This window comes from Hyperolius riggenbachi, chromosome 9 (genome assembly GCF_040937935.1).
Source record: "Hyperolius riggenbachi isolate aHypRig1 chromosome 9, aHypRig1.pri, whole genome shotgun sequence".
NCBI lineage: Eukaryota > Metazoa > Chordata > Amphibia > Anura > Hyperoliidae > Hyperolius > Hyperolius riggenbachi.
In genome coordinates, this window is record NC_090654.1 from 57,136,028 (window position 1) to 57,160,963 (window position 24,936).

Here is a 24,936-nt window from a genome sequence, read left to right on the forward strand (position 1 = left end):
GGTAGGGTAAATGTAGCGCGGGGGGGGGGGGGGGGTATGGGGTTTGCGCGGACCACCACTACCAGACTCGCATACAAATACAAGCCGACGCGCCCCCCTGACTGTTGACCCACTTTTTGGGGGTCAAAAATTCGGCTTGTATGCGAGTATGTACGGTATCTGTATGTTTTTGAGATGTGGGAGGAAACCACCAGTGCCTGGGGGAAACCCACACAGACACGAGGAGAACATACAAACTCATTGCAGATGTTGTCCTGGCTGGGATTTGAACTGGGAATCCAGCTCTGCAAGGCGAGAGAGCTAACCACTACGCCGCCGTGCTGCCTTAGTCTTAATATAAATAAGGGTGTGACTTGTTGTTTATGGACCATTGTGAAACAAGAATATTGATTTGTTTGTCTTTTTGCGGTGAAGACTCACCAGTCGTGTTTTGTGTTTGCAGTTATCCCGGACACCCTGCAGGTTTCTGCTAAGTCTGCAGGGAAGGGCCGCACCTCCGCACAGTCTCCCCTGCAGCTGACTCTGGTGGAGGGACGGGAGCTGCACCTCTCCTGCATGGCACTGAGTGACTCAGCACAACACACTCACCTGTCGGTGGCGTTCAGTGTCAGCGATCTCGGGACCCCCGTCGGCCGGGGTACCTTACGGAACGTTATCTCACTCCAGAAGGATTTCTCAGTAGATCTGGCTGATGTCCACGCGGCATACACCAACCGATACCTGAACGGAGAGATCCGCGTGGAGAAATCCGATAATTCCACATATAAGATAGTGATCTCCCGGGTCCGCCCGCAGGACGCCGGATCCTACCACTGCACAGCCGCACAGTGGATCCAGGATTTAGATGGAAGCTGGCAGAAGATTACTGAAAAGAGATCTGTCCTAGCCCAAGTCACAGTCCAGCCAATCGGTGAGCAGAAGGGTTGTGGGTGTACAATGTATGTGTATACTAATGTTGTAGTCATTGGCATTGGGCAGAGGATGACAGCTGATAGGAACAGTATTTTCTTTTCCCCTTCCCCTTCATTCTCCCTTAAAGTGTACCAGAGCTGAATTAAATAAAAAGTTTTATACATACCTGGGGCTTCCACCAGCCCCATCCACACGGATCGCTCCCATGCCGCCGTCCTTCACTGCCCGGAGCTTCGGGAACCGGTTCTCGTAACTTACGTCAGTCGGCTCCATTCTACGCAGGAGAAGTGCGCCCTCTACGTATCTCTCCAGCGGCTGCAGGAGAGATATGCAAACAGCGCACTTCACTTGCGATAGACTCGCTCCGACTAACGGGACACGCCCTGGCATCTCCCTCTACTTTCCCTCCTCCCTCTTTTCGATCGATTTTGACCTAAAAGTGACTCTTTCCACCTCCCTACTGTTACCCAATCAATACTTGTCCCCATTTGTTCTTGACTCTTCTGTCCTCCTTTACCACTTGATTTTTTTTTTTTTTTAATTTACTCCTCTGTAGATTCCCAGCTCAAGGTCGTGGCCGGCCCCCAAGAGGTTCATGTCCAGTCTGGTAACACGGTGGAACTCTTCTGCAACGTTTCTCTGGCGGTGCCGCCTCCTCCGGATATGATGATGTCTGTGGAGTGGTGGGTGACTACGGCACAGGAGTCTCCTGGACAGCTGGTGGCCTCAATGGGCACAGATGGGCTTGTGTCTCTAGGAGAACGCTACACGGGAGGTGATGTGGGAACCAGACATATTTCTCTGGAGAAGCTTCCTCCTTCCCCCGGATCTTTCCGTCTACGGATCTATTCCACCCAACCTGGTGATATTGGTGCCTACAGCTGCCGTGTGAAAACATTTGTGTGCTACCCGGGGGCAAGACTGGAAGAGGTGTCCAGCAGAGTGTCACAGAGCATGAATGTCCTGATGAGGGTTCAGGGTAAGATCCACAGTGGTGTCACCTCCATCCCTGCATGTGTTTTAGCAGCGCCTGAAGAATGTTCTGTACTGGATCTACCATCCATTTCCCTACTTCTACCTGTATAGCTTTGTAGACCTGGAAATAGGAGAGGTCTTCCCCATTACATGTCATATACCTGATTTAGGGTTACTGTACAAAACTGCATACTACATTATACACATGTAAGCAAGTGCATATCACTCCTTCTTACAGAAAACCTGAAGCGAAAATAAACTTATGAGATATTGATTTGTATGTGTAGTACAGCTAAGAAATGGAACACTAGTAGCAAAGAAAAAAAGTCTCATGTTTTTCAGTACAGTGATGCCCTGGGAGACATCTCAAGCTCACTCCAACCTGAATTATCGCAAATTCTTTCTGTTTTTAAGAAGGCAAACTTTTTAGTTTTTCAGTACAGGAAGAGTTAAAAAAAACAACCTTCAGTTATCTATGCAAAATAGCTTCTCTGAGCTCATCAACCCAGTGGGTTGAATATAGTCCTGTTTTCTGAAGCACGTAAACGGCAAATAAACAGTGAGAGACAGCTTGGGATAAGGTTTCACTGCAGGAAAGTTCAAAGGGTCATTACCTCTGCTTTGTTTTATAGCTTAAAAGACAGACTGTGGTTTAGAAACTGAAAATATCACAGAATTATGCAATGTTGTATTAAAAAAAAAAATGTATAACTGAAAATAAGAATGAGACTCTTATCTTATTCGTTATCTGTACTACACGTACAATTCCTTATGTCATAGGGGTTTTTTTTCACTTTAAGTTCCCTTTAAAGGCGAATGAACAGCAAAAAAATGAGAATAGATAAAATGAACCTGACCATAAGGGACGTTCATAATAGAGCATGCCGGTGGGGTGACGGGACTTGGGTGATCTGTATTAATTACTTATGGGAGGCTGCGCCCCCTAGCCCCCCCATCCGTATGGCAGGCGTTATGTTCTGCAGGAGAGCCTGTACTGAGGCGATTTTTGTAGTTCCCAGCGAAGAAGCGTGTTTGTAAGTGGCGCAATGCCTGTCAGGATATGTAGTCTGGCTACTTCTCCTGGTATGCACATCTACAGACTACATCTCCCAGCATGCATTGCAGCTTGCAAACACAATGTGGGCTCTCCTTCAGAATACAGCGGCTTCAATAGGGACATGGGGGCTCGAAATAGCCCCCATAGTGTAAGTAATACCGATTAGCATCACGCTTTGCTATGATCCTCCCTTATGGGGAGGTTCATTTTATATATTTTCATTTTTTGCTGCACAGTTGCCTTTAGAGGGATATGGAGGCTGACATGTTCATTTCCTTTTAGATAATGCACGTTGCCTGGCTGTCCTGTTGATCCTCTGCCTCTAAAGGTGGCCACACACCATACAATTTTTTTTTTTTTTTTTTAAATATCTTTTCAATTCAAGAATTACAATCTTTTCTGACTGTAAGATTTCAAAAATCTGACCAATGTACCACACACGTATGTTCAGTGTTTCACCAATTATGAAAAAAAAATGAAAACTCAGAAAAAATTGCTTGGGTCTGTACATCAAGTAATTGTCAATCTACCACACACCATACAAATCCTGCTGATCCTCTGTCTCATTACTTTTAGCCATAGACCCTGAACAAGCACGCAGATCAGATGTTTCTGACTGAAGTATGACTGGATTAGCTGCATGCTTGTTTCTGGTGTTTAGATTCAGATACTACTGATGCATGAAAGATCATTAGGATGCCAGGCAACTGGTATTGTTAAATATGGCTGCTTCCATATCCCTCTCTTCAGGTGTCTTGTAGCAGCTACATAAAGCAGGGAGCAGCTTCCTCTCCATCCACTTGTGGCGCTGCACTCCTGGCATCCTCTTCTGACTACCGATCACATGTCTGGAACAGGAAACTATAAAACTGCTCCCTGCGCTGCCTGCATGACCTCCTTAGGCAGAACAATGAATTTTGCCGGCTGAGGTTAAAATGAGTGCGTATCTTCAAACAAAATATTTTGTTTGAAGATGCTAATGTGTTAAAGCTACCAATAGTATGATTTGCAGTTTAATAGACTAGAGGGGATGTTGCGGCCACAGCGGATGGTGGTCCGCCCCTAAACAATGAGTCATAGTTTATATTGCCAGCACTCTGTGAACTGCACCTCTGATTTCCCTGTCTTGTATTACAGATATCTCTTTGAATGTCTACACATATCTGGACATGTCCACACTGTACCGTGGTGACACCGCCATCCTGCTCTGCAACGTCTCCGTGGAAACACCACAGACAGTCCATGTGGCGGTCAGCTGGTGGGTGGAGCTAGCAGGAGAACAGCCCAATGAGAGGACCGGTAGACTTCTGGCTTCTGTAAATCGGCAGGGTGTGTCAGAGGCGGGAACTCGCTACTCAGGGGAGGAGCTCAGCACTGACAAGGTGGCTCCTCAGTGTTACCGGATCCGTTTGTACAACATCAGGCCAGAAGATGAAGGGATGTACCACTGTGCAGTCACTGCCTGGATCCAGTACCCTGACCGGACCTGGTACAACGCTGCCTCGGCCAAGTCCAACGTCATCAAAATCTATCCATACGCCCAGGGTAGGTGTGGCCTGTGTTACATCATCGGCTTTTATTATTTTTCATGTATTTATTCCTGAAGCAGTACTCCCTTACACGAGTCGGACCATCTAGGGGACCTATTAGGGTGCCCATACATACTAATTTTTCGGCATCGATATCCAGGAGATTTAATTATAAACAAATCTGGCTGAGATTGATGCCTCAACATGGCCACTCGATCAATTTCTGTCCAAAACGATTGATTGTGCATGCTGGAAAATCTCTGTTGAAAGGGCTTGATCGGGTGCACGGAGGTAACGGCGTCCGATTGCTCCTCACCCGACGGACCCCCGGCCAGTCTCCCCCAAGTATATATGTAACCTCCCCCGGCCCCGTCTTGTCCGTTGAAGGCTCACCTGTCAACGCCGACGCAACTCTTCACATCCTGCATATTCTTAAACAATAGTTTTTTTTTTTCTTTTTACCTGCTTTTTTTTTTTTATTTATTTTTTTTTATTTAGTCTTCTTCAGCATTATAGTCTTAAGTAGATTCACTGCATTCTCGTGGCAGAACAGTGATTTATAACAGAGGAATTTACTTGCAAAGTTCCAAGACTTTGCAAGTCGCAGCAAAGTTCCTGGACTTGCCTATCCTGCTTCCGTATAGAGGCAGAGCTGTACGCTGTAGCTCTGCCTCCTCTCCGGTCAATCTCAGCCGATCTCCTCCTCTCCCCACCCCTCTCAGTAAAAGAAGACAGAGGGGCGGGGAGAGGCGGCTACTGCGTACAGCTCTGCCTCTACACGGAAGCAGGATAGGCGAGCCCAGGAACTTTGCGCTATTTCTGTGCTTTAAAACACTCGTCCTGCTGAGGGAATGCGGCAAATCTACTTAGACTATAATGCTGAAGAAGTCTTAATAAGAAAAGCAGGTAAAAAAAAAAAGAGACTTCAGAGTCTCTTTAAATTGCCACCGCAAGCACCTGCACCACATGACACCACCGCCACATGTACAGAAATCACTACATGCGGCGGTGTCGTGGAACAGGCACCCGCATGACAGGCTTTGGGTCTTTGGTGGGAAGGTTGTTGGGTCCAGGAGGGGGTGGCGCTAGGATGATTTCATGCTGAAATCTGTCTGTGATGTGTGGCCAGGCAATAGATCCCTCTCTGATCAGATCCCATCAAAGAGGGTTCAGTCAGATCAAGAGATGTATTATAGTATCTGTAGGAAAAAACTGTTCTTCTACGTTAGAGCAACTAATAAGGTTCGCTCTTTTGTGTTCCCAGTGTGTTTTATAAGAAAAGAAAAATCGATTCTGATGCCCACAGGATTCCCTGCTCACAAGAGCTTACAAACAGTTTTGCCAGTAGTACGCTGCTGGACTGACTCTGTTTGCTGTTCATCCCTTCATCTGTGGAGCTACAGGTCATGTGATCCAATATTCAAAACAGGTTACTCAGTAGGAATTATCAATGAGATGCAAATATTTCATGCAGGATTATGTAAATTTGTATGCATATTTATGCAGCTTAAAATTTGACCAATCAGGTCTCGCCCAATTTTAAATTGACTGACAATCACCGGAGATTCCCAAAAATGCTTTGCCGATGAAAGTGAGTGGGGGAACCCGTTAGTGCAATTGCGATTAGGGGTAATCGCAATCGCAGGACATGCAGCATTTTGAGTGCATTTGTGCTCAATGCAAAGTATATAAGCGCTGTATAAATCGCTTATCAAAACTATTTCGCAAACTTGGGGTGGAGGCGAGCAATTAGCCTTTTAGTAAACTTTATATACCTACCGGGTCTGCTACGTCCGTCCAATGCCCCGCCCCCTAAAGGAAGAGTTCACAGGTGCTTCTCTGATTGGTCATAGAGAAGCACATATGACCTCTTCCTTTAGGGGGGCGGTGCTACGGATGGAAGCCAGACATCCAACACCCGGTAAGTATAATACAGGTAGTTCCCGGTTAAAGAACGAGATAGGGACTGTAGATGTGTTCTTAAAGGGAACCAGAGAGGATGAGATATACATACCTGGGGCTTCCTCCAGCCCCATACGCGCGGATCGCTCCCACGTCGCACTCCTCCGCTGCCTGCATCAGCCGCCACCGGGTCCCGTCATTGCCGCAAGTCGGCCGGCGGACGCGGCCAATTCTCCGCATCACAGGGTGCTCTCCCCATACAGATACGCATGTGGCTGCTTACTGCGCAGCCGCATGCGTACATGTATGGAGGGAACCCCTGTGATGCGGACAATTGGCCGCGTCCGCCGGAAGTGACGGGCCCGGTACCGGCGGATCCAGGAAGCTGAGGACGGCGGCGTGGGAGCGATTCAGGCTTATGGGGCTGGAAGAAGCCCCAGGTATGTATAAAATCTTTTTCTTTTTCCACCCCCCATTCCTCTCTGGTTCCCTTTAACTTGAATCCTTTCTTAAGTCAGGATGTTTGAAACCGCTTCTTCAAACCTCCCCCACGGAAATGACATCATCGCAACGGGATCGGGTCGTTCATAAGTCGGGTGTTTGTAAACCAGGGACTGCCGTACTTTATTTAAAGGGGGAAAAAAAGCTAATTGCAAATCAGAAACGCTGTACAGTAACTTCCAAGCGTCGGGTACTCGCAAACGCCTTAGGTACTGCTGCACGCAGAGTTGCAGTGATTCCTAGTGGGCTCCTAGCTTAATTTGGCTGTAGAAGCCTGGAGGCCCATTTCCAGGAAGTGTGAATTTGCATTAGTATCTGAAGCAATGCAATTTCAATGGAATCGTTTCCAATCGGTTGGGGGGGGGGGGGGGGCCGAATTGCTGCACAGCTTGCTGTAGATTTTTGCACCACGCATCCATTTCCCATGTTAAGATTATCAACTACGCTAAATGCATGAAAAAAAAAAAAGGGCATATGGAAATTTGCATTCAAAATGTAATAACCTTTTGGAAACTCAGCCTTATTTGACACTAAAAGCAATCATGTGGTCTCTCTGCTCCCTCAGCGCTCAGATGGTAGTTCTGATCCCTGCATGGTGTTTAGCTTTAACGCGAGTTTTGGCAGACGTTACACCCTTTAATGTGTTTAGCATCAAAAGTCACGAGCACATAATTAGAAACTGCAGAGATTTCTTCTGCTTAGACGATGTACAGTCACATTAGGGTCCCTCCCAATCTGTGTAAACTGTTACCTACAGGACACACAACATGGCTACACCAGAAATCCAAGGGACAAAATGACACTACAATCTTAAGGTGGCTATACACCTAGCAATTATGTGCCAAAAGGTTAAAAGTATCTACAAAGTTTAAAGCATGAGGAGGCAGTGGTGGACTTGCCTCCTCCAAGCAGACGCACAAATTGCCAATGTGTTTGTCAAAGTTTATTTACATACTCCAGGGGAAAATGCAATGCTTTTCACAGGTTTGAGCACGCTTCATCAAGCAATAACAACGGAGCAATAGCATATGTATCTCTGTGCCTGGCGGCTGGCACTTCTACTGACCACGTATGCTATTGCTCCGTTATGTCCTGATGAAGCTGGATCAAACGTGACACGCGTTGCATCCCCCAGAGTATGTAAATAAACTTGTTGTATTTGACAAACACATTGGCAATTTTTGTTTCTGCTTGGAGGAGGTACGTCCACCACTGCCTCCCCATATTATTATTATTTTTTTTTTTTTTAGATACTTTTATCCTTTTGGCACCTCTGTATTCATACTACGCTATATGAAGTTCACCCCTGGTGGAGGGGTGTTACCCCCTTTTTTCCCCCTCATCTGCAGAGAGCGACTTCTTAATCCTGAGTGGGGTCAGGTCTAATCTCCCCACCTGCCTACACAGTGGTTGCCTTTGCGGTAACCCTGCTTTGTGAGTATACAGTAGCTTATTACTCTATCATACTTCAACTACCAGTTAATACTACACTATATTTGGCTCTTGGTGTCCCTACTATGTGATCTAGCAATGATGGGCAGATTCGACTAAGAGACAGATCTGAATCTGATGAAAGAGAGATCTTTCAGCTGCCCATACACCGCAGTCCGATCCACGATCAATGTCAGCAAGAAATCTCTTGGGAATCAGACGAGTCCGCCGCTTTTTCCTCCCAGTGTACAAATGTAAACCTGTGTGTGTATTCATACATTACCTGTCCTGTGCCATCCATTGCACGTTGCCGCTCTTCCATTAACGTTACACACCCGCCGGCACAAAGTACGAGCAGCGTCTATACTGCTTAATGTAAGAGGGGGGGGGGGGGTCAAGTATAAATACACACACGGGGGTACATTTATACATTCGGGGAAGCACCAGGGGTTTTGACGCGTTTGGCACTTGTCCCAATCTCACTAGCCGTAACCATCACGCACCCAATCCACCACAATGGCCCGACATCTAGCAGTATGCTCTTGATGGCACCAATTTTCATCCGATTTATTGAATCGAATGGTCGAAAGGCCGCCAAGCCAAGAGATGTATGGGCCCCTTTGCATAAGCACACAGCTGCTCAACTGGAGAAATCCAGTCCAGGTAGCTGAAGCATCTCAGGTGAGTTCATTGCTCATAGCTGTGTGACTTGTTGGCTATCCGAGACCATTTTAAAATAAAGTGCATTAAGGTAAAGTTGTGTTAATCTGTTACCCTGCATATGGTAATGTGTGATTATGCGCCATAGTTTACCTCTAATGTTCCTCCCCGCTTGTGTCTTACAGCGAAAGACCTCCTCCTCATCCCCATGATTGGTGGTGTGGCCAGCGCACTGTTTGTGGGCATCACCATCCTGTCCACTGTCACCTGCTGCTACTTACGACAGCTGCGCCAGCGCAAGAGGTGAAGGAGGGGCCAGGTGTGCAGACCAACATGAAGGACGAATCCCAACTGTCTACTCCCACCCCCCTCCATTTTACATTTCACTGGAAGAATCATTTAATTTTTGTTTTAATTTTTTTTTTTTAAATCAGACTTACATGGGTGTGAAGAGGAATGCACTACAAGTCTCAGCGCACCTTTACTGAAGGTTTCCCCCTAATCACTCCAGAGTTGTCCCCTAATCCTATGTGCTGGCTGATATGTTATAAATACATACCACTAGGGGGCAATCTCCATCCTCCACTGTACATTTCATATGAAGGATTCAATGTATTTTATGAAGCTCAGACTGTGATGTGGGGCTGAGGGGAGAGGAAAGCACTACAAGTCTCAGCTCACCGGTCCTGAAGATTTCCCTATCTCCTCTGATCACTTTAGCGTCACTCCCAATCCCATGTACTCCCTGATACATACCACTGGGGGGCACTCTCCACCCGCTCTATATTTCATATGAAGGATATTCAGAGTATTTTATGAAGCTCAGACTGTGATGTGGAGGGAAGAGGAACGCACTACAAGTCTTATGAAGATTTTCCCCTCTAATTCCCCCTGATCACTCCCAATCCTATGTACTGTGTGATACTGATACATACCACCGGGGGCACTCCCCATCCTCCACTGTACATTTAATACGAAAGATAATTTAGTGTATTTTTATGAAGCTCAGACTTTGATGTGGAGGGGAGAGGAATGCACTACAAGTCTCAGCTCAGCCTGAAGATTTCAACCCTCTGATCATTTCAGAGTCGCTCCCAATCCAATATACTGTGTGATACTGAAACATACCACTGGGGGGCACTCTGCATCCTCCACTGTACATTTCACATGAAGAATACTTTCATTGTATTTCATGCAGTTCAGAGCGTGATGTGGCATAGGGGAGCACTACAAGTCTCAGCACGCCTTCCCATGAGGATTCTTCCTCCATCCTGACAGATATGGACACGGGGCAACTCTCAGCAGTCTCTACTGTATCTCTCTTAGCAGCAAGACGTTTACTTTATAAGCCTCAAACAGTGACGTGAAAAGGAATGCACCACAAGTTCCAGCTCACCCTGCAGAAGAATTTCCCACTCTAATTCCCCTATTTCTGGACTCTGGTGCCTCCCGTCATGTTCTGGTACGTACCACCGGAGGGCACTCTGGAGACTCTAGTGTACATTTCAGTAGAAGAGTCTATTCATTTCTTGAATGTTCAAGCCACAGTATGAAGAAAAATGCTACAAGTCCAAGCACACATTCCCTGGGGCTGTCCCCCCTCTGTAATACCCCCGTCACCAGATTCTAGTTTCCCTCCCCCCCCCCCCCCCCCCCCCCCAAATAGCTTAGAGTCAATCTCCCTTCCGCACTGCGTTTCAAGAGGAGAATCACCTTCAGTAGAGGGGGTACCACCATATTTCATTATGGAATTGTGTTGAGGAATACACTTCCATGTTTAAAGTTAACCCCCAAGGGCAGAGGGATATGGTGGCTGCCATATTTGTTTCCTTTTAAACAATACCAGTTGCCTGGCAGCCCTGCTGATCTTTTTGGCTGCAGTAGTGTCTGAATAACACCAGAAACAAGCATGCAGCTAATCTTGTCAGATCTGACAATAATGTCAGAAACACCTGATCTGCTGCATGTTTGTTTAGGGACTATGGCTGTGGAAGTATTAGAGGCAGAGGACCAGTGGGACTGTGGAGGTATACACTGGTATTGAAAGGAAATAAATATGGCTGCCTCATATAACTTACCTCGGGTTCACTTTAAACACATCTTCTCTGAGAACTCCCCCCTTGAAGGATGCCTGAAGTGACACGTTTCCTGATGAGATAAATGTGGACTGGTACAGTCTCAGTCCTCCATAGAACTGAGATATGCTCAGTTTTTCTTTGTTCTCACTGTAAGGGTTAAGAATTCAAGGCTGTAAATGGCAATTTCTCTGCAGTGGGACTGTAGCATAACTCTTAAGATTTGTGTCGCTGAGAGAAACTTATCTAAGTGCAGGGAAGTGTTTAAAGGATTTCTAAAGTGCCTGGTTTAACTTACCTGGGGCTTCTTCCTACCCCCTGTATTTGTCCTGGTCCCTCCCTCTCTTTCTGCTCTGATCCGTTTAGTCGCTGTACTCCTCCACAAGCTGTCCGACTGAGCCAGTCGCAGGCTACTGCGCATGCGCGCCCCTGACCACACGCCTCCTCGATTGAAGCATGCTCGGAACGCTCCTGGCTACGGTAGTGCGATGGAGGAAGCGCATGGACCTTTTGGAGGTGACAGCAGCTGAATGGATCAGAGAGGAAAGGCAATGAGGGACCAGGATAACTACAGGGGACTGGAAGAAGTGCCAGGCACGTTAAACTGGGTACCTTAGTGTAACTTTAGACTTTCTGTAACAAGTTCAACAATTCAAGTTTTGTCTCTTTGGAAGCTGAATATCCCTAAAAAATTACACTTGGGTCATAAAAAGTCGATTTTAGCCTTGTAAAGAGTACCTGAAGCTAAATAAATTAACATTAAATACTTAAAAAAGTAATAGGAATTCTCTGGCTAGTCCATAGGCTTCACAGGTCCACTTACACCCACCGTTCCAGCACAGAGTCCCTCTGTACCTATTTGCCAAATCTATATACTTCTGGTAGCCTTGCTCCTGGCATGTACTAGCACATCCTAACTGGGCATATGCACATAAGGTCCGTGCATGCCCAGTAGAACCAGGCAGCTTGGTCCTACTGGGCATGCACAGAGCTTGCATGCACATGCTCGGAAATCGTATGTGCCCATACATGGCCAGGAGTGCAGCCAATAGTAGCAAGAGGGTCGTAGGCAGCAGTGGTGGGCTGTAAGAGGATCTGGAAAGCCTGTGGACCATTCAGAGGCTTCCCACTAGGCTGAATGAGGCATCCTCCTAAGCCTCCAGGATCCAGCCTTGGCAGCCCTCGAACACTGGCGAGGTAAATATTTACATACTGCGATTTAGCGCAGGTGAAGTAGCGTCTTTCCGATCGAGCTAAGGTCGAAATAGGTTTGCGTCTGTGCAGTAGAGAGCCACTTTAAATACTCCTAAACAGGGCTTTCCTAGAATTTTGTAAGACTATAGATGCAATTGTTAATCTCATCTGTTTATTTTGACTTCAGGTTTGTGTTTAGTTTCTGTCCCTTCTTCAAACTGGGTTCCCATCTAGTGGTTTTTATAGACACTCACCAGCTGCAACACTGACTGTGACATGGAGAGGGCAGCACTAGCTGTCTCAGTGGACTCTGCATTTCCCCGTGACTGTGCCACTTCTGTTATAGCGACACTCTATGGTATGAGGGTGTTTGTTGTGTGACCTCTGGAATATAAGACGACCAGGAATTCTAACTGGTAATTGTGGAAGGGAAGAGCCACATCCAATGATGCAACTGTGATTTGTTAATGTGTCTTTTATTGAATTCATTGCAGCCTCTGCATCATATGTACGGCTTATTGCACTTACTCCTTATGGTTCTGTATGAAGTTATCATGTCCGCTCTAGGGGCTTGATTCACTAAACCGTGATAACTCCTATCACGGCTGTGCGCGATTGTGAATTTTTGCGCAAAAAGACGTGATTGTGTGTGAAAATTCACGATCGTGCGAAAATGCGCACAAAAACTGCCGTGGTATGAGTTATCACGGTTTAGTGAATCAAGCCCTATGTGTGACAGTTCTCTGCCGCCCCCTGCTCAGAGCATCTGAATCAATCTGAACCAGCCAGTCCACCAGCGAGCAGGTGAGGTTATTGTTGGAACAGGAAGTAATACAATCTTCAGAGACTTTATAGATGGAAGATTCATAAAATGAAGGAGCTATTGTGAAGGAGGAGATTTAGCAGCTCTCAGCTGACCTCTATTCCAGCTTTCCCAGAGACATCTGTGGATTGTTATTCAATGGTTGATGGGTAAGGCCTCTTTCCACAGGGTGGCTGGACTGCTTGTTAGTCAGGCAGTTCAGCAGGCTGGTTGCCAACCACAAGAGCCATTTTGTCTACCATTACATGCAGCCAAATGGAAGCATTTGCTAACACTGCGCTTCATGTTTAACATGCATCAGTGTTACCTGGCAGAGAAAAAAAAACGTCTTGTGTCAAGGCTGAGCGTGCTTAGATGCAACTTAAAGTATAGGGGGGGGTATATACATATCTGGGTCTTCCTCCAGACTGTTCACTCCCTTGTCTTCCTCCTTCACCACCTGGATGTTCCACAATTTCCCAAGGAAAGTCTTCCAGTCGGCGCAGTCCGGCCGCATTCGGTCCCCCGTTGCATGCGCAGAACACCCAGCAACAGGGATTTGCATGCAGCCAGGCCGCGCATGCGCAGAACATCCCAGACCGGAGGACTTTCGGGCCAATTTGCGGACAATCCAGGCAGTGGAGGTGGTCAGCAAGGGAGCGTTTAGTCTGGAGGGAGACCCAGATATATATATATATATATATATATATATATATATATATATTTATTTAAATCCACCCCTCCTTCTCAGGTTTAGTTTAAAGAGAATCCGAGGTGTGTTTAAAGAATGTTATCTGCATACAGAGGCTGGATCTGCCTATACAGCCCAGCCTCCGTTGCTATCCCAAACCCCACTAAGGTCCCCCTGCACTCTGCAATCCCTCATAAATCACAGCCGTGCTGTGAGGCTGTGTTTACATCTGTAGTGTCAGTCTCAACTGCTCCCCCGCCTCCTGCATAGCTCCGGTCCCTGCCCCCATCCCTTCCCTCCAATCAGCAGGGAGGGAAAGGATGCAGGCGGGGAGTGGAGTTCTGCAGGAGGCGGGGAGAGCAGCAGACTGACACTATAGAGATAAACACAGCCAGCTCTGACAAGCTGTTTGTCAGCAGCGTGGCTGTGATTTATGAGGGATTGCAGAGTGCAGAGGGACCTTAGGGGGGGGGGGTTGGGATAGCAACAGAGGCTGGGCTTTATAGGCAGATCCAGCCTCTGTATGCAGATAATATTCTTCAAACCCACCTCGGGTTCTCTTTAATTGGGGGAGGGGGCTGTCCACCACCCATGCTGAGCGCTAGCTGGTGAATTGGCGCAGCTGACAGACGGTCGAAGTAAGGCCCAAGAATAGTGGCCACATGTAACTGAAAAGTCCCCTCTGGGATTCTCTCCGGTGCTTTTAAAAACGCGACACCAGCCATTTTTTCTATTCCTTGGTGAGGGGGGAGACCCTCTGGCAGATTTTTATGGTGATCTGTGTCCCAATGAGAGATTCCTCTAACTTCTTGTGATGTCATTGGTATCAGGAACTGAGGGTGAATCCAGGGACATAAACAGTGAAGCTAACCATACACAGGTCGATTTTGGCCATATCAGATCGATTCCTATTCGAATAGAATTTAGTTGGATAGTGATCGATTTCTTACATACACGGCAAGCTCAGTTTTGATAGATTCCTATTGAACTGCATTCACTGTACTGCTCAATGAAGTGTTAAGCTGTAGGCCACCGACCCCCTTTGTTGGGCAAAAGTTGGGGGTCGGGTTATACGGGGGCAGGCTTATACACGAGTATATATGGTATCTAGTTTTGTTTTTTAGGTTTGTCTCGAATAATATTTAAGTCCCTTATCCAAACTCCATCTGAAACAAAACTTGAATAGCTGCTGCTGGAGTTGAACTTTAATATTAATGCTGTGCACAGGCCTCTGGCGGTCTGCAATAAACCTGAGCAGCCGGTCAGATCTGGCCTGTCGTCTCTGTACAGTACTGAGAGCTGTGTGATGGACGTTGGGTCGGCTTACCAGGCATATTTTAGTTGTCCTTTTGATGGTGGGCAAGTGATTTGGTTTTACTGACCAATCAGAAAAGAGCTTCCGGGCTCCGTGTAAATAGCGGTACTGTTGCACACCATCGTCTCACGTTGCTGGAGTCACATGCGCACTTAACTACCATGGGCCATTTTTATAAGTTAATTTCTGTCCCCGCCCCTTGTTTTGCATATTGTGATGGCATATAGAAGGGGCGGGTTTAAGTTTAAACTGCCATGATGTTGTTTTTATTATTTTTAAGTTTTGTGTTTGTGAATCTGTGTTTAATATACACTGAGGACCAACTGCTCTTTTCATCCAGCTGCAGCTCTGTTCCCGACGGCTAAGTTGCCTCTGCATAAAGGTGCTGCTTCATATTCATCTATACCTAGTTTAAGGATGGGTTTTCTGTGGCACAGGATTGGCTGACATGGAAGTCAAACTTAAGCCAATCACAATCTCTGATATTTCTGTCAAAGGACATTCTGCACTTGTTTCAAGAGTCAGCCGAGCCAGAAGCTACTGGGAGCCTGCAGCTGGGTGGAGGTTTCATAATTATTGTTATTTTAATTCTTCATAATGGTACAATTTACATTTTCATTGAATAAAATGTTTTGTCAAATGTCAGGTATTCCACTGTATTGTGTCGTTCATGATTGCAAAACCACTAATCTCCTCCGTATGTAACGCACATTAATGTCTACAACACTACCCCTCCATTAGGGAAAATTTCTGTAGTGGGGACACAGACACCAGTAAAAACCCAAAGGGGGTTCAAACTCTTTACCACATAACCTCTACTAGACACCCTGCACCACGTAACCTCTCCTACATCTCCCTTACCATATAACCTCTCCTACAAACCCCCTAGCACATAGCCTCTACTATAAACTCTGTACCATGTAAGCGCTCATGTATACCCCCTACCACGTAACCTCTCCGTCATAACCTCTCCTACAAATCTACTCTCTCATAATCCTAAACGCAGTCAAATGTAAAGGAGAAACCAGAGATCTTAAGTAGTGTATTTATACTTACCTGGGACTTCCTCCAGCCTCATGAGGTGCGTGGGATTCCTCACCAGCCGCTCCGTTCTCAAGTTACCCCCCCCCCCCAGTAATCTGGTGGTCACACTCTTCTGCATGTGCCCCTCGTTGCGTTTCTGCACCTGGGAGCATTCTGGGCCTGCGTGGTGGTATGCGCAGGCGTAGACCGCTCCTGGGTGCTGTAGCATGATGGTAGCACATGCAGGGCCGGGCCACATGTGCACAAGAGCACAACTGGCGAGATTACCGGAAGGCATAATATCTGATCTGCTTTCTTGTTCAAGGTCTATTCCTAGACCTATGAAGGCTCGTAGACACGTCCAACAAAGTACACGACCAACTCCACAACAAACAGTTTACATGACTTGTATTTTCCCTGCACCAACCAACTAAACGACCAACTCGTGTACATACTACGCGCGCAAGAGAAACAACGGACTGCATGACATGGCCCCATTGAAAACAAGCTTATGTCGCTCAAACAACATTATACACACGGGGCCACCTGCATAATATCAGCCCAACAGTCGTGTTAAGTTGGTCCGCCGGATGGATTGGGCAAGCCGCTGGTTATCGACTCTCATCTAGCCATTTGCCACCTGTACACACGCCTGATTGTCGTCCAACAGACGGAAATCAGACTACAATCGCGCCGTTTGGTTGAGCGTATGTACGGGCCTTTAGCGGCAGGACAGCCAGTCAGTGTGCATTGCTTTACCTCCTCAGAGGTAATCCCGAGTCAGGCTAAGAACGGAAAGCCACAGACCAGGGTGGTAATCCGGTGCCTGAGTGAGTTTCACGCAGGAGCTGCTGCAGACCTTTCTGAGGTATGTTTTTCTTCTTGTTTTTAGGGTCTAAAAGCTTATGAAAAAATTGCACGGCTTTTAGAACCTAGATAAATAATCATAATGCCAGGGAGGTTAAAGGAAACCAGAAACCTAGAAGAAGAAAGATATAATGCTTACCCGGGGCTTCCTCCAGCCCCATAAGCACGTGTGAGTCCCTCTCCGTCCTCCTGTGGTCTGCTGTTCAGCTGCACTCAGCCCGGGTAGCTAGTTCAGTCGTGTTAGTCGGGGTCCTCTGCGGAGGACAGCAAAGGATTCAGACGTACTTATGGGGCTGAAGGAAGCCCCAGGTAAGTATCAAATCTTTCTTCTTCTAGGTCTCTGGTACACTTTAAAAAGTAGATAAATATGGCAGCCTCCATAACCCTCTCACTTCAGGTAGCCTTTAAAGTTAAACACTCAACACAAACATTCAATATGGAAGGCTCACGCACGCAAAAACTGAAATTTCCATTTTTATTGCCTTTTCATCATCAGATAGTTGCTACAATGTCCATCTGAGACATTCCAAGAGGACCTTGTGGCCCTTTAGATAGCCGAGTCACAGTAATGTATAGAGGGGACGGAGCAGTCGCTCATGAGGACCTGATGTAATGTCTGGTAAACAGTGTTCACTCCAACATCACCTATAACACCATTCAGAAAGCAATGTACTCTCCACCAGGACATGCTGCAACGTCCAACCAGAATGCAGTGGTCACTCCACCCAGAGCTACTGTAACTCATCCTGAGTGGCCGGTCACTCCACAACGTCCATCCAGGATACAGCGGTCAGTTCATCAGGTTCTGCAGTATTGTCCATCCTGAGTGTAGGGTCACTCCACCAGGACTTCCTGGCTCTCCGGACTGGTGACGCTCCCATTTCTCTGCTTGTCCTCTTTGTCTGTCCCCTCTTCCTCCACCTTCTCATCCAGCTGGCTGGGGATGGACCAGTAGAGGTGGGCATCCATCCTAGCAGCAGTTTCTGCTAGCTCTCGTGCGCTGCAGGTGGGTGTGGGGACCTCAAAGGTCTGGTGAAAGGTATTGTAGTCCACCTCGTAAAAGCCATCCTCCAGTGATAGCACAGACATGAAGCGGTGACCCCACATCACTTCATCCACCAGGTAAGAGCTGCGTGCCTGGCATGTCATCCCTGGAATGAAGATAAGAAAGAGAACCCGTCAGTGGCACAAGGCACAGTTATAACCTCTCATATTGACAATATGCCTGCACAGTGCAATTATATGCGCAGCGCTGTGGAGTCAGTTGGAGCAATTTTTGGGTACCTGGAGTTGGGAGTCGGATATTTTTTGTATCCACACCATAGCCATGCAAGGGCTGTGGAGTAGAAGTCGGAATTGAGGAGTTGGCACAATTTTGGGTACTCGGAGTCAGAGGATTCTTGGAGTCTGAGGTTTTATAAACTGAGGAGTCTGAGTCGGGTGGTTTTTGTACCGACTCCACAGCCCTGTGTCCTGTGCAGTGTAGGTTACAGCAGCCTCTGGACAGAAGCACTGCATTTTAGGAAGTCTAAAGCTGGTCATATACTATCATGGTGTATTGGCATAACATGGTTTATGATTAACTCTCCCAGGGGCAATGCTCTGCATGGAGAGTCCCTGGGTAGCACATGGTCCATTTATCACATGATTGATTTGCAATCTTAATTTTCTGCTCACAATGAGGCTAGGTGCATACATAGCAGAAACGCTAACATTGCGGAAATGCTGCGTTTTTGCCGCTAATGGAAGTCTATGGGCCGCAGGAAAAAATGCATAGGCGATTTTGATGTGCGTGTTTTCAAAAACGCTGGTTTTATTGCATAATCTTCAAACCGCAGCAAAAACGCACATAATGGAAGTCAATGGAAACGCAATGGTATGCGTTTTTGGAAAAAAAATGTTATGATGCATTTCTGCTTCCTGTTGTCTTACTAGTGAATTACATAAAACGCAAAAGAAAATGCATATGCGTTTTGTATATGTGAACCGCAAATGCATTAAAATGCACAAAAAAATGCTTAAACGCATCTGCGGTAAAAAACGCTAATGCAAACGCACCATAAACGCACACAACAAGAAATGAAACTTTCCATAAAACGCAGCATTTCATGTTATGTTATGTGTGCACCCAGCCTGAGTCAGAATAAAGAGCTATCCTATCCCCCAATCAGGGAAGTACACATCCATCACCTGAAAATCAATCACATGCTTCTTCAAGACTTGTGTTTGCTGGACTAGTCTACCAGGAAAACTGGTACTCTAAAGTGATGTGATTTAAAGGACAAAGCATGGCAGCTTGGATTTGATTATGAGGTGACCTGAAAGCCGGTGTAGAGATCTGCAGCGATATCCTGCAGCTGAGGAGTGCTTGGAGAGGGGGGAGGGGGGGGGGGGGCAGGATTTATGGTGGAAGATCAAGATAAAGGTCTTTTTAGTGGAACACCAGAGAATATGATTGACATTAATGTGTAAAGCAACTTCCCCTTCCTTATGTCCATGTAGTGTAATGGTCAAGGGCTCTGCCTCTGGCTCTGACACAGGCAATCAGGATTTGAACCTGTTCCTGTTCAGTAAGCCAATGCCTATTCAGTAAGGAGTAATAGGGCAAGACCCCCTAACACTGCTACTGCCTACTGAGCGTGCCCTTGTGGCTGCACAGCTCTGGTGCTTTGAGTCAACATCTATATATTGCGCTTTTCTCCTGGTTATTTGTCTTGTCCTTATAAACTGCTCAACAAACAACCTGTTTTGTTGTGAGTGGTATACATAATACATCATCCTAAAGCCCCATCTACACCATACAATTCCAAACGCGATCGATTTCGATTGGATCGATTACATCCGACATGTCCGATCGGGATTCGATCGGTAGTGTGGTCGATTTTGCATAGTTATCAATGCAAAATCGGCCACACTACCGATCGAATCCCGATCGGACATGTCGGAATTAATTGAATTCGATCGATCGTGTGTGTGTGGAATTGTATGGTGTAGATGAGGCTTAAGATTTTAAGCACTGACCTCTTCCAGAGAGCTTTTCCAAGTCCATACTCATGTCACTGACTGTCCTTAGAGGATCTCACTACTGCCACTATGTTGTGTACATGAGCTAGATTAAACCAATAACGACCAGCTCTGCCGTGTTTATAGCAGCCCCAGATGCCCCTGACGCCTTGGCCAGTAATCAGCCATGTGGATCAATTTGGCCAAGCGCTGACAGAAGGCATTGTTCTTCTCAGTTGTACCCCCCCCCCCCCCCCCCCCCGCCCCACGTGTGATGCACCTTATTCATCACTCCATCTACCCTGCATAGCAACAGAAAACTTTGATAACCTAGAGCCTAGCAACATGTCTGCACGATGTTGGCCTTGCACTATCACCTGAGGGAAAAAGTCCCGATCCCTGCCAGGCAATATGCCTCATATGTCTTTAAGAGGCTTTAGCCTAATGTCTGTAGTTGTGTGTGGTCCGGTATTAGTTATGGAGAGAATCTGAAGACATAACAACAAAAGTTGTTTAGGTGATACCGTTAATGACTAACTGTACAAGGTTTCTTTGCAAGCTTTCAAAACTTTAAGTTTCTTCTTCAGGCATGTTTCAGAGCTGGATTCTGTGTGGTTCTGATCCAGCTCTGAAACATGCCTAAAGAAGAAACTTAAAGTTTCGAAAGCTTGCAAAGGAATCTTGTACAGTTAGTCTTAAGGCCCATACACACGTCGGATTTTTCCGAACGACGGGTCGTTTGAACGTCCCGTCGTCCGCACGCCAAATCGGGCGTGTGTACAGACTGTCATTCGGGTGATAAGACTGATTTTGAGCGATCCACCCGGCGGATCGCTCAAGACCAATCTTATCACCCGAATGACAGTCTGTACACATACCCGATTTGGCGTGCGGACGACTGAACGACGGGATGTTCAAACGACCCGTCGTTCGGGAAAAATCCGACGTGTGTATGGGCCTTTGAAAGGTATCACCTAAACAACTTTTGGTGTTATGTCTTCGGATTCTAATGTCTCTAACCTAATCTAATGCCAATGTTGGGGTAAAACTTACTGGGATGTTTTAGAGGTGTGGGAGGAAACCAGAGTGCCCAACGGAAACCCATACAAACACAGGGGAGAATATACAAACACTACACAGATGGTGTCCTGGCCCAGATTTCAGGGAAGCAAGGCAGGGATGCTATCTTCTCCGTCACCACTATAGCATCGATCTCTACTTATTGGCCTCAATTCACTAAGATCATGCTGGAGATAAGGCAAGAGAAAACTTACCTCCACATAAGAGAGAGTTATCTTATCTCTTCATTCCTTAAGCTACCTCCTCTGTAGTTATTTTACCTCCTCTGTAGTTAATTTACCTCCTCTGTAGTTATTTTCACATGCAGTTAATAAACAGCCTGTCTTTAACTCTGGAGTTATTTTAAGGATTGAAGAGTTAACTTAAAGACAGAAGAGTTAAGTTTAGGTTTGCCTGAGGTAAAATGTTTCCTGAATACTACATGCCTTATCACCATGGTAACAACTCTAGAAGAGTTATTAAAGACAGGAGATAAGCTTAGTGAATTGAGGCCAATAATTATCTACTCATGCACTAGTTTTACATTTAATAATATAAGGGTGGTCAATCATTCTCCGAGGGTCTCACTTCACTATTAATTTGTTCAAATTAATAATGAATAAAAAACCTTTTTAAATCAATAATAGCATGTGAGTGCTAATTTCTAACATGACGGGTCATATGGGGACTGGGCTATTCCATCTACTGCACATCTCAGCTGACTCGCCTGGCCGATCTCCTAACAACCCAGCATGCTTCTCCTCCGCCATCTGCCATCATTGTGTCACCACACCAGGCCCACACCGCCAGCCGATGACACATTATGCATGCCCTGCTTTTCCCAAAATAAGACATACTCCATAAATAAGCCCTAGTAGAATTTTTTTTAGGATTTTTGAAGATCTTCAAAATAGAAGCCCTACTCCAAGTATAAGCCCTGGTTATAGTTCATTAAAAAAGTAAATGTAACTATTATCCAGGCAGCTATGGTATAAATGAAAGTAGAAGCAGTTGGCAGTAGAACTCAGAAGGATAGTAAGACCCTTTAAAATATGGCTCAGGTCTTCACCACACTCCTGGTTGTTCTTATTAGGTAGGGATGATCATTTCTGCCAAAAATTCTGTTGATGCAGGTTTATGTAAATGTATGCAGCATGAAAATGGACCAATCGAATTCCACCTAGGCAGGATTCCACTGATCCAACTAAAGTCAAAAGCTCAGTATGACAACCAGGCAACTGGCATGGTTTATACAGGGCCCTGGGACAAAAGTGACTTCCCCAACGCCCCTTTCTAACCAAATCTTCCCAGGGCCCCTGAACCAGCAGCCAGGCCAGATTAAACCCCCCCAACCCCATCCCACAATATCATTAGGTGTCCATCATATGTCCCCTAAAAAGCATTTTTGGGGTTACCATTATTCTCTTCCTTCTTTTTCTATACAGAGTATACACACAGCATCCCCACTGTCATGGGTCACTATAACTGGAGCCCCCCCCACAGGCTTTGGGGCAATTGCCCCCTCTATGGAAGTGCTGGCCCTGGGTTTCTACGGGGATGAAGATGGCAGCATTCATATTCCTCTAACTTCAGGTTCTCTTTAAATCCATCCCTGGTTTCACTGGTGCCCTGCAGCATTGACACACATTCCTACCTCAGCTCTGTGCACTGTATATGAAATCCCTGACTCATAAGTCTATATATACTCACTGCCTTCCTGCAATGCTTGCTTCCTCCATCTTGGCTGCTATGTGAGGCTGGCTGGAATTGCTCTGGGACATCTCACTTGAAATCCCATCTGACAATTGCATGCATGCTGAGGTAGGAATGTGTGTCAGTTAGGCAGGGCAGCGGTGAAATGAGTGATGGATTTAATGATATCACAGCATCAGCATCAGAAGAATGGATCTGTGATCATCCTGACCACTGCCTCTTTTCAGGAGAGCGGTGAACCCAATTTAGGGCCTGAGCCCACTAACACTGCGTTGTGTCCGCTTCTCAGCAGCACATCAATGTTACAGATGCTGGAAAGCGGGAAAGAAGCGGACACAACTGCGTTAGTGGGCTCAGGCACTTAGAGTAAATCGTGAATATGAGAGAATGACCATCTATGTATTAGCTGTCATTTGCTGGCATGAGCATGTTGTGGTGGCACAGTGCTGGCAGATGGTGGAGGAGAAGCATGAGGAAATTTACTATCGCTGTACTAATGCTTGGGGCCCAGACCCCAGATGTCCTGTCATGCCTTTCAAGAGAAAGAGGCAGGGCCAGATTTCTGGAAAGACTACAAAGGCCCGAGCCTTGGGCAGCAGCAGCCTAAAGGGACACCAGGACATAAAAGAGGGGTTTCTACATATAAAAGAAGAGGCTGAAAATAGAGAGCAACACATGAACAAGGGAAACTGGTGCAGTGCTCAAGTTGCCAGTTTTCAATGGGGTCTTCCTGGCAATAGAAAGAAATGGGATGGATGATACACACGAAAGAGGGGGCTGCAGCCGCTGCACATGGAACTCCAGCACATGAAGACAAGACAAATAACATTTATATTGCGCTTTTCTCCTTGCGGACTCAAAGCGCCAGAGCAGAGCAGCAGCCACTAGGGCGCGCTCTATTGGCAGTAGCAGTGTAAGGGAGACTTGCCAAAGGTCTCCTACTGAATTAGTGCTGGCTTACTGAACAGGCAGAGCCGAGATTCGAACCCTGGTCTCCTGTGTCAGAGGCAGAGCCCTTAACCATTACACCATCAGGGTGAGCCACAACATACAGGCTTAAAAGGTTTAAATCCAGCCTTTGAATGAGGTGTAGAAACCAGAGGGATCCGAAGACCTTCCAAAGGAAACAAAACAGGGAGAGAAAGGGACACCAGGAGCCCCTTATGATGTAGTATGTCAGGGATGTGGCTAGGTACTCACTAAGGTGGGCTGCAAGACCAGCAGCCACAGTATATTAGCCTGTAAGGAAGACCTGTCCTCACCCAGGTTCTTTAAATCTTCAGTCATATCAGTCGCACTCCAGATAAAACAAAGTGTGGAAGTTAAAGTGGACCCGAGATAAACTTTTACTCCTTGCATAATTGTGTTCCTTTCATATAGTTTATAGGGCATTCCTCAAGCCAAATACTATTTTTGTTTTGTTTTAATACTCTAATTCCCTATAAACTAAACAAGCCTCACCCACAGCTTTTCCAGAGTGCCTTGGCACTCTCAGACTCATGTAGCAAGGGCTTATGGGAGCTCAGTCTGGGCAGGAGGAGGAGGCGGTTACTAGCCAGAGATTTCAGAGGCAGAGGGGAGGAGGAGAGGGGAGTGACATTTTCATAGGCTGAGGGCTGGAGATGCTATCTGCTTGCCTGTGTGTAATGTGACAAACATGGACATGGCTGCCCTCATTGTATCACAGGAATAAATAATCATAAACTGTTGAAGCTGTTTGCAGCTAGAATTGCTGCCTAAACTATCTAAACTTTGGATAAGATATATAGACAAGTTACTTCTTATAGTTAGTTTTTTATCTCGGATCCGCTTTAAGGGAAATAGTGACACAAACAACCTCACAAAAGTTGGTGGGCTGACCTAACTATAACTGGGAGTGAGGATTCGCTCCAATGTACATACAGATGATGACCAACAGTAGAAAATGAAAACTATATGACTTATTTCTAATAGGAAGTCGCCAGGCCAGTAAATTAAGTGAATTTAAATGAAAACCAGACACTTAGAAGATAACGTGTTTCGTGGAGCGCTGTCCGCTTCCTCAGATCAAGTGTCTTTAGATGCAATTTGAGCAAGCAGGGAGCACGTATACGTGTATTAGAGGTAAGCCACATCATTTCCATTTTGTACCATTGGTCATCATCCATATATACTTTGGATTCTACTATTGTCTCGGAAACTACAGAAATATTACAATAAGTGAAATGAGACAGTGGTGCTCATCCGG

The 24,936-nt window shown here is 46.2% G+C and overlaps 2 protein-coding genes across 5 annotated transcripts in view; one reads left to right on the forward strand and one right to left on the reverse strand.

The window, feature by feature from the left end:
* The window catches only part of IGSF8 (immunoglobulin superfamily member 8), a 23,106-nt gene extending 12,495 nt beyond the window's left edge, over window positions 1-10,611 (forward strand). The window contains exons 3-6 of the mRNA XM_068252822.1: window positions 443-910; window positions 1,469-1,891; window positions 4,082-4,489; window positions 9,153-10,611. Of these exons, the coding sequence (XP_068108923.1) occupies window positions 443-910; window positions 1,469-1,891; window positions 4,082-4,489; window positions 9,153-9,274 (1,421 nt within the window). The 3' untranslated portion in view covers window positions 9,275-10,611. The remainder of the gene's footprint in view (window positions 1-442; window positions 911-1,468; window positions 1,892-4,081; window positions 4,490-9,152) is intronic.
* A 6,799-nt stretch (window positions 10,612-17,410) lies between these two features.
* KCNJ9 (potassium inwardly rectifying channel subfamily J member 9) overlaps window positions 17,411-24,936 on the reverse strand; it is a 61,498-nt gene continuing 53,972 nt past the window's right edge. For all 4 annotated transcript variants that reach the window (XM_068252825.1, XM_068252826.1, XM_068252827.1 and 1 more), the window contains one exon: window positions 17,411-18,085. In XM_068252825.1, the coding sequence (XP_068108926.1) occupies window positions 17,769-18,085 (317 nt within the window). In that variant the 3' untranslated portion in view covers window positions 17,411-17,768. The remainder of the gene's footprint in view (window positions 18,086-24,936) is intronic.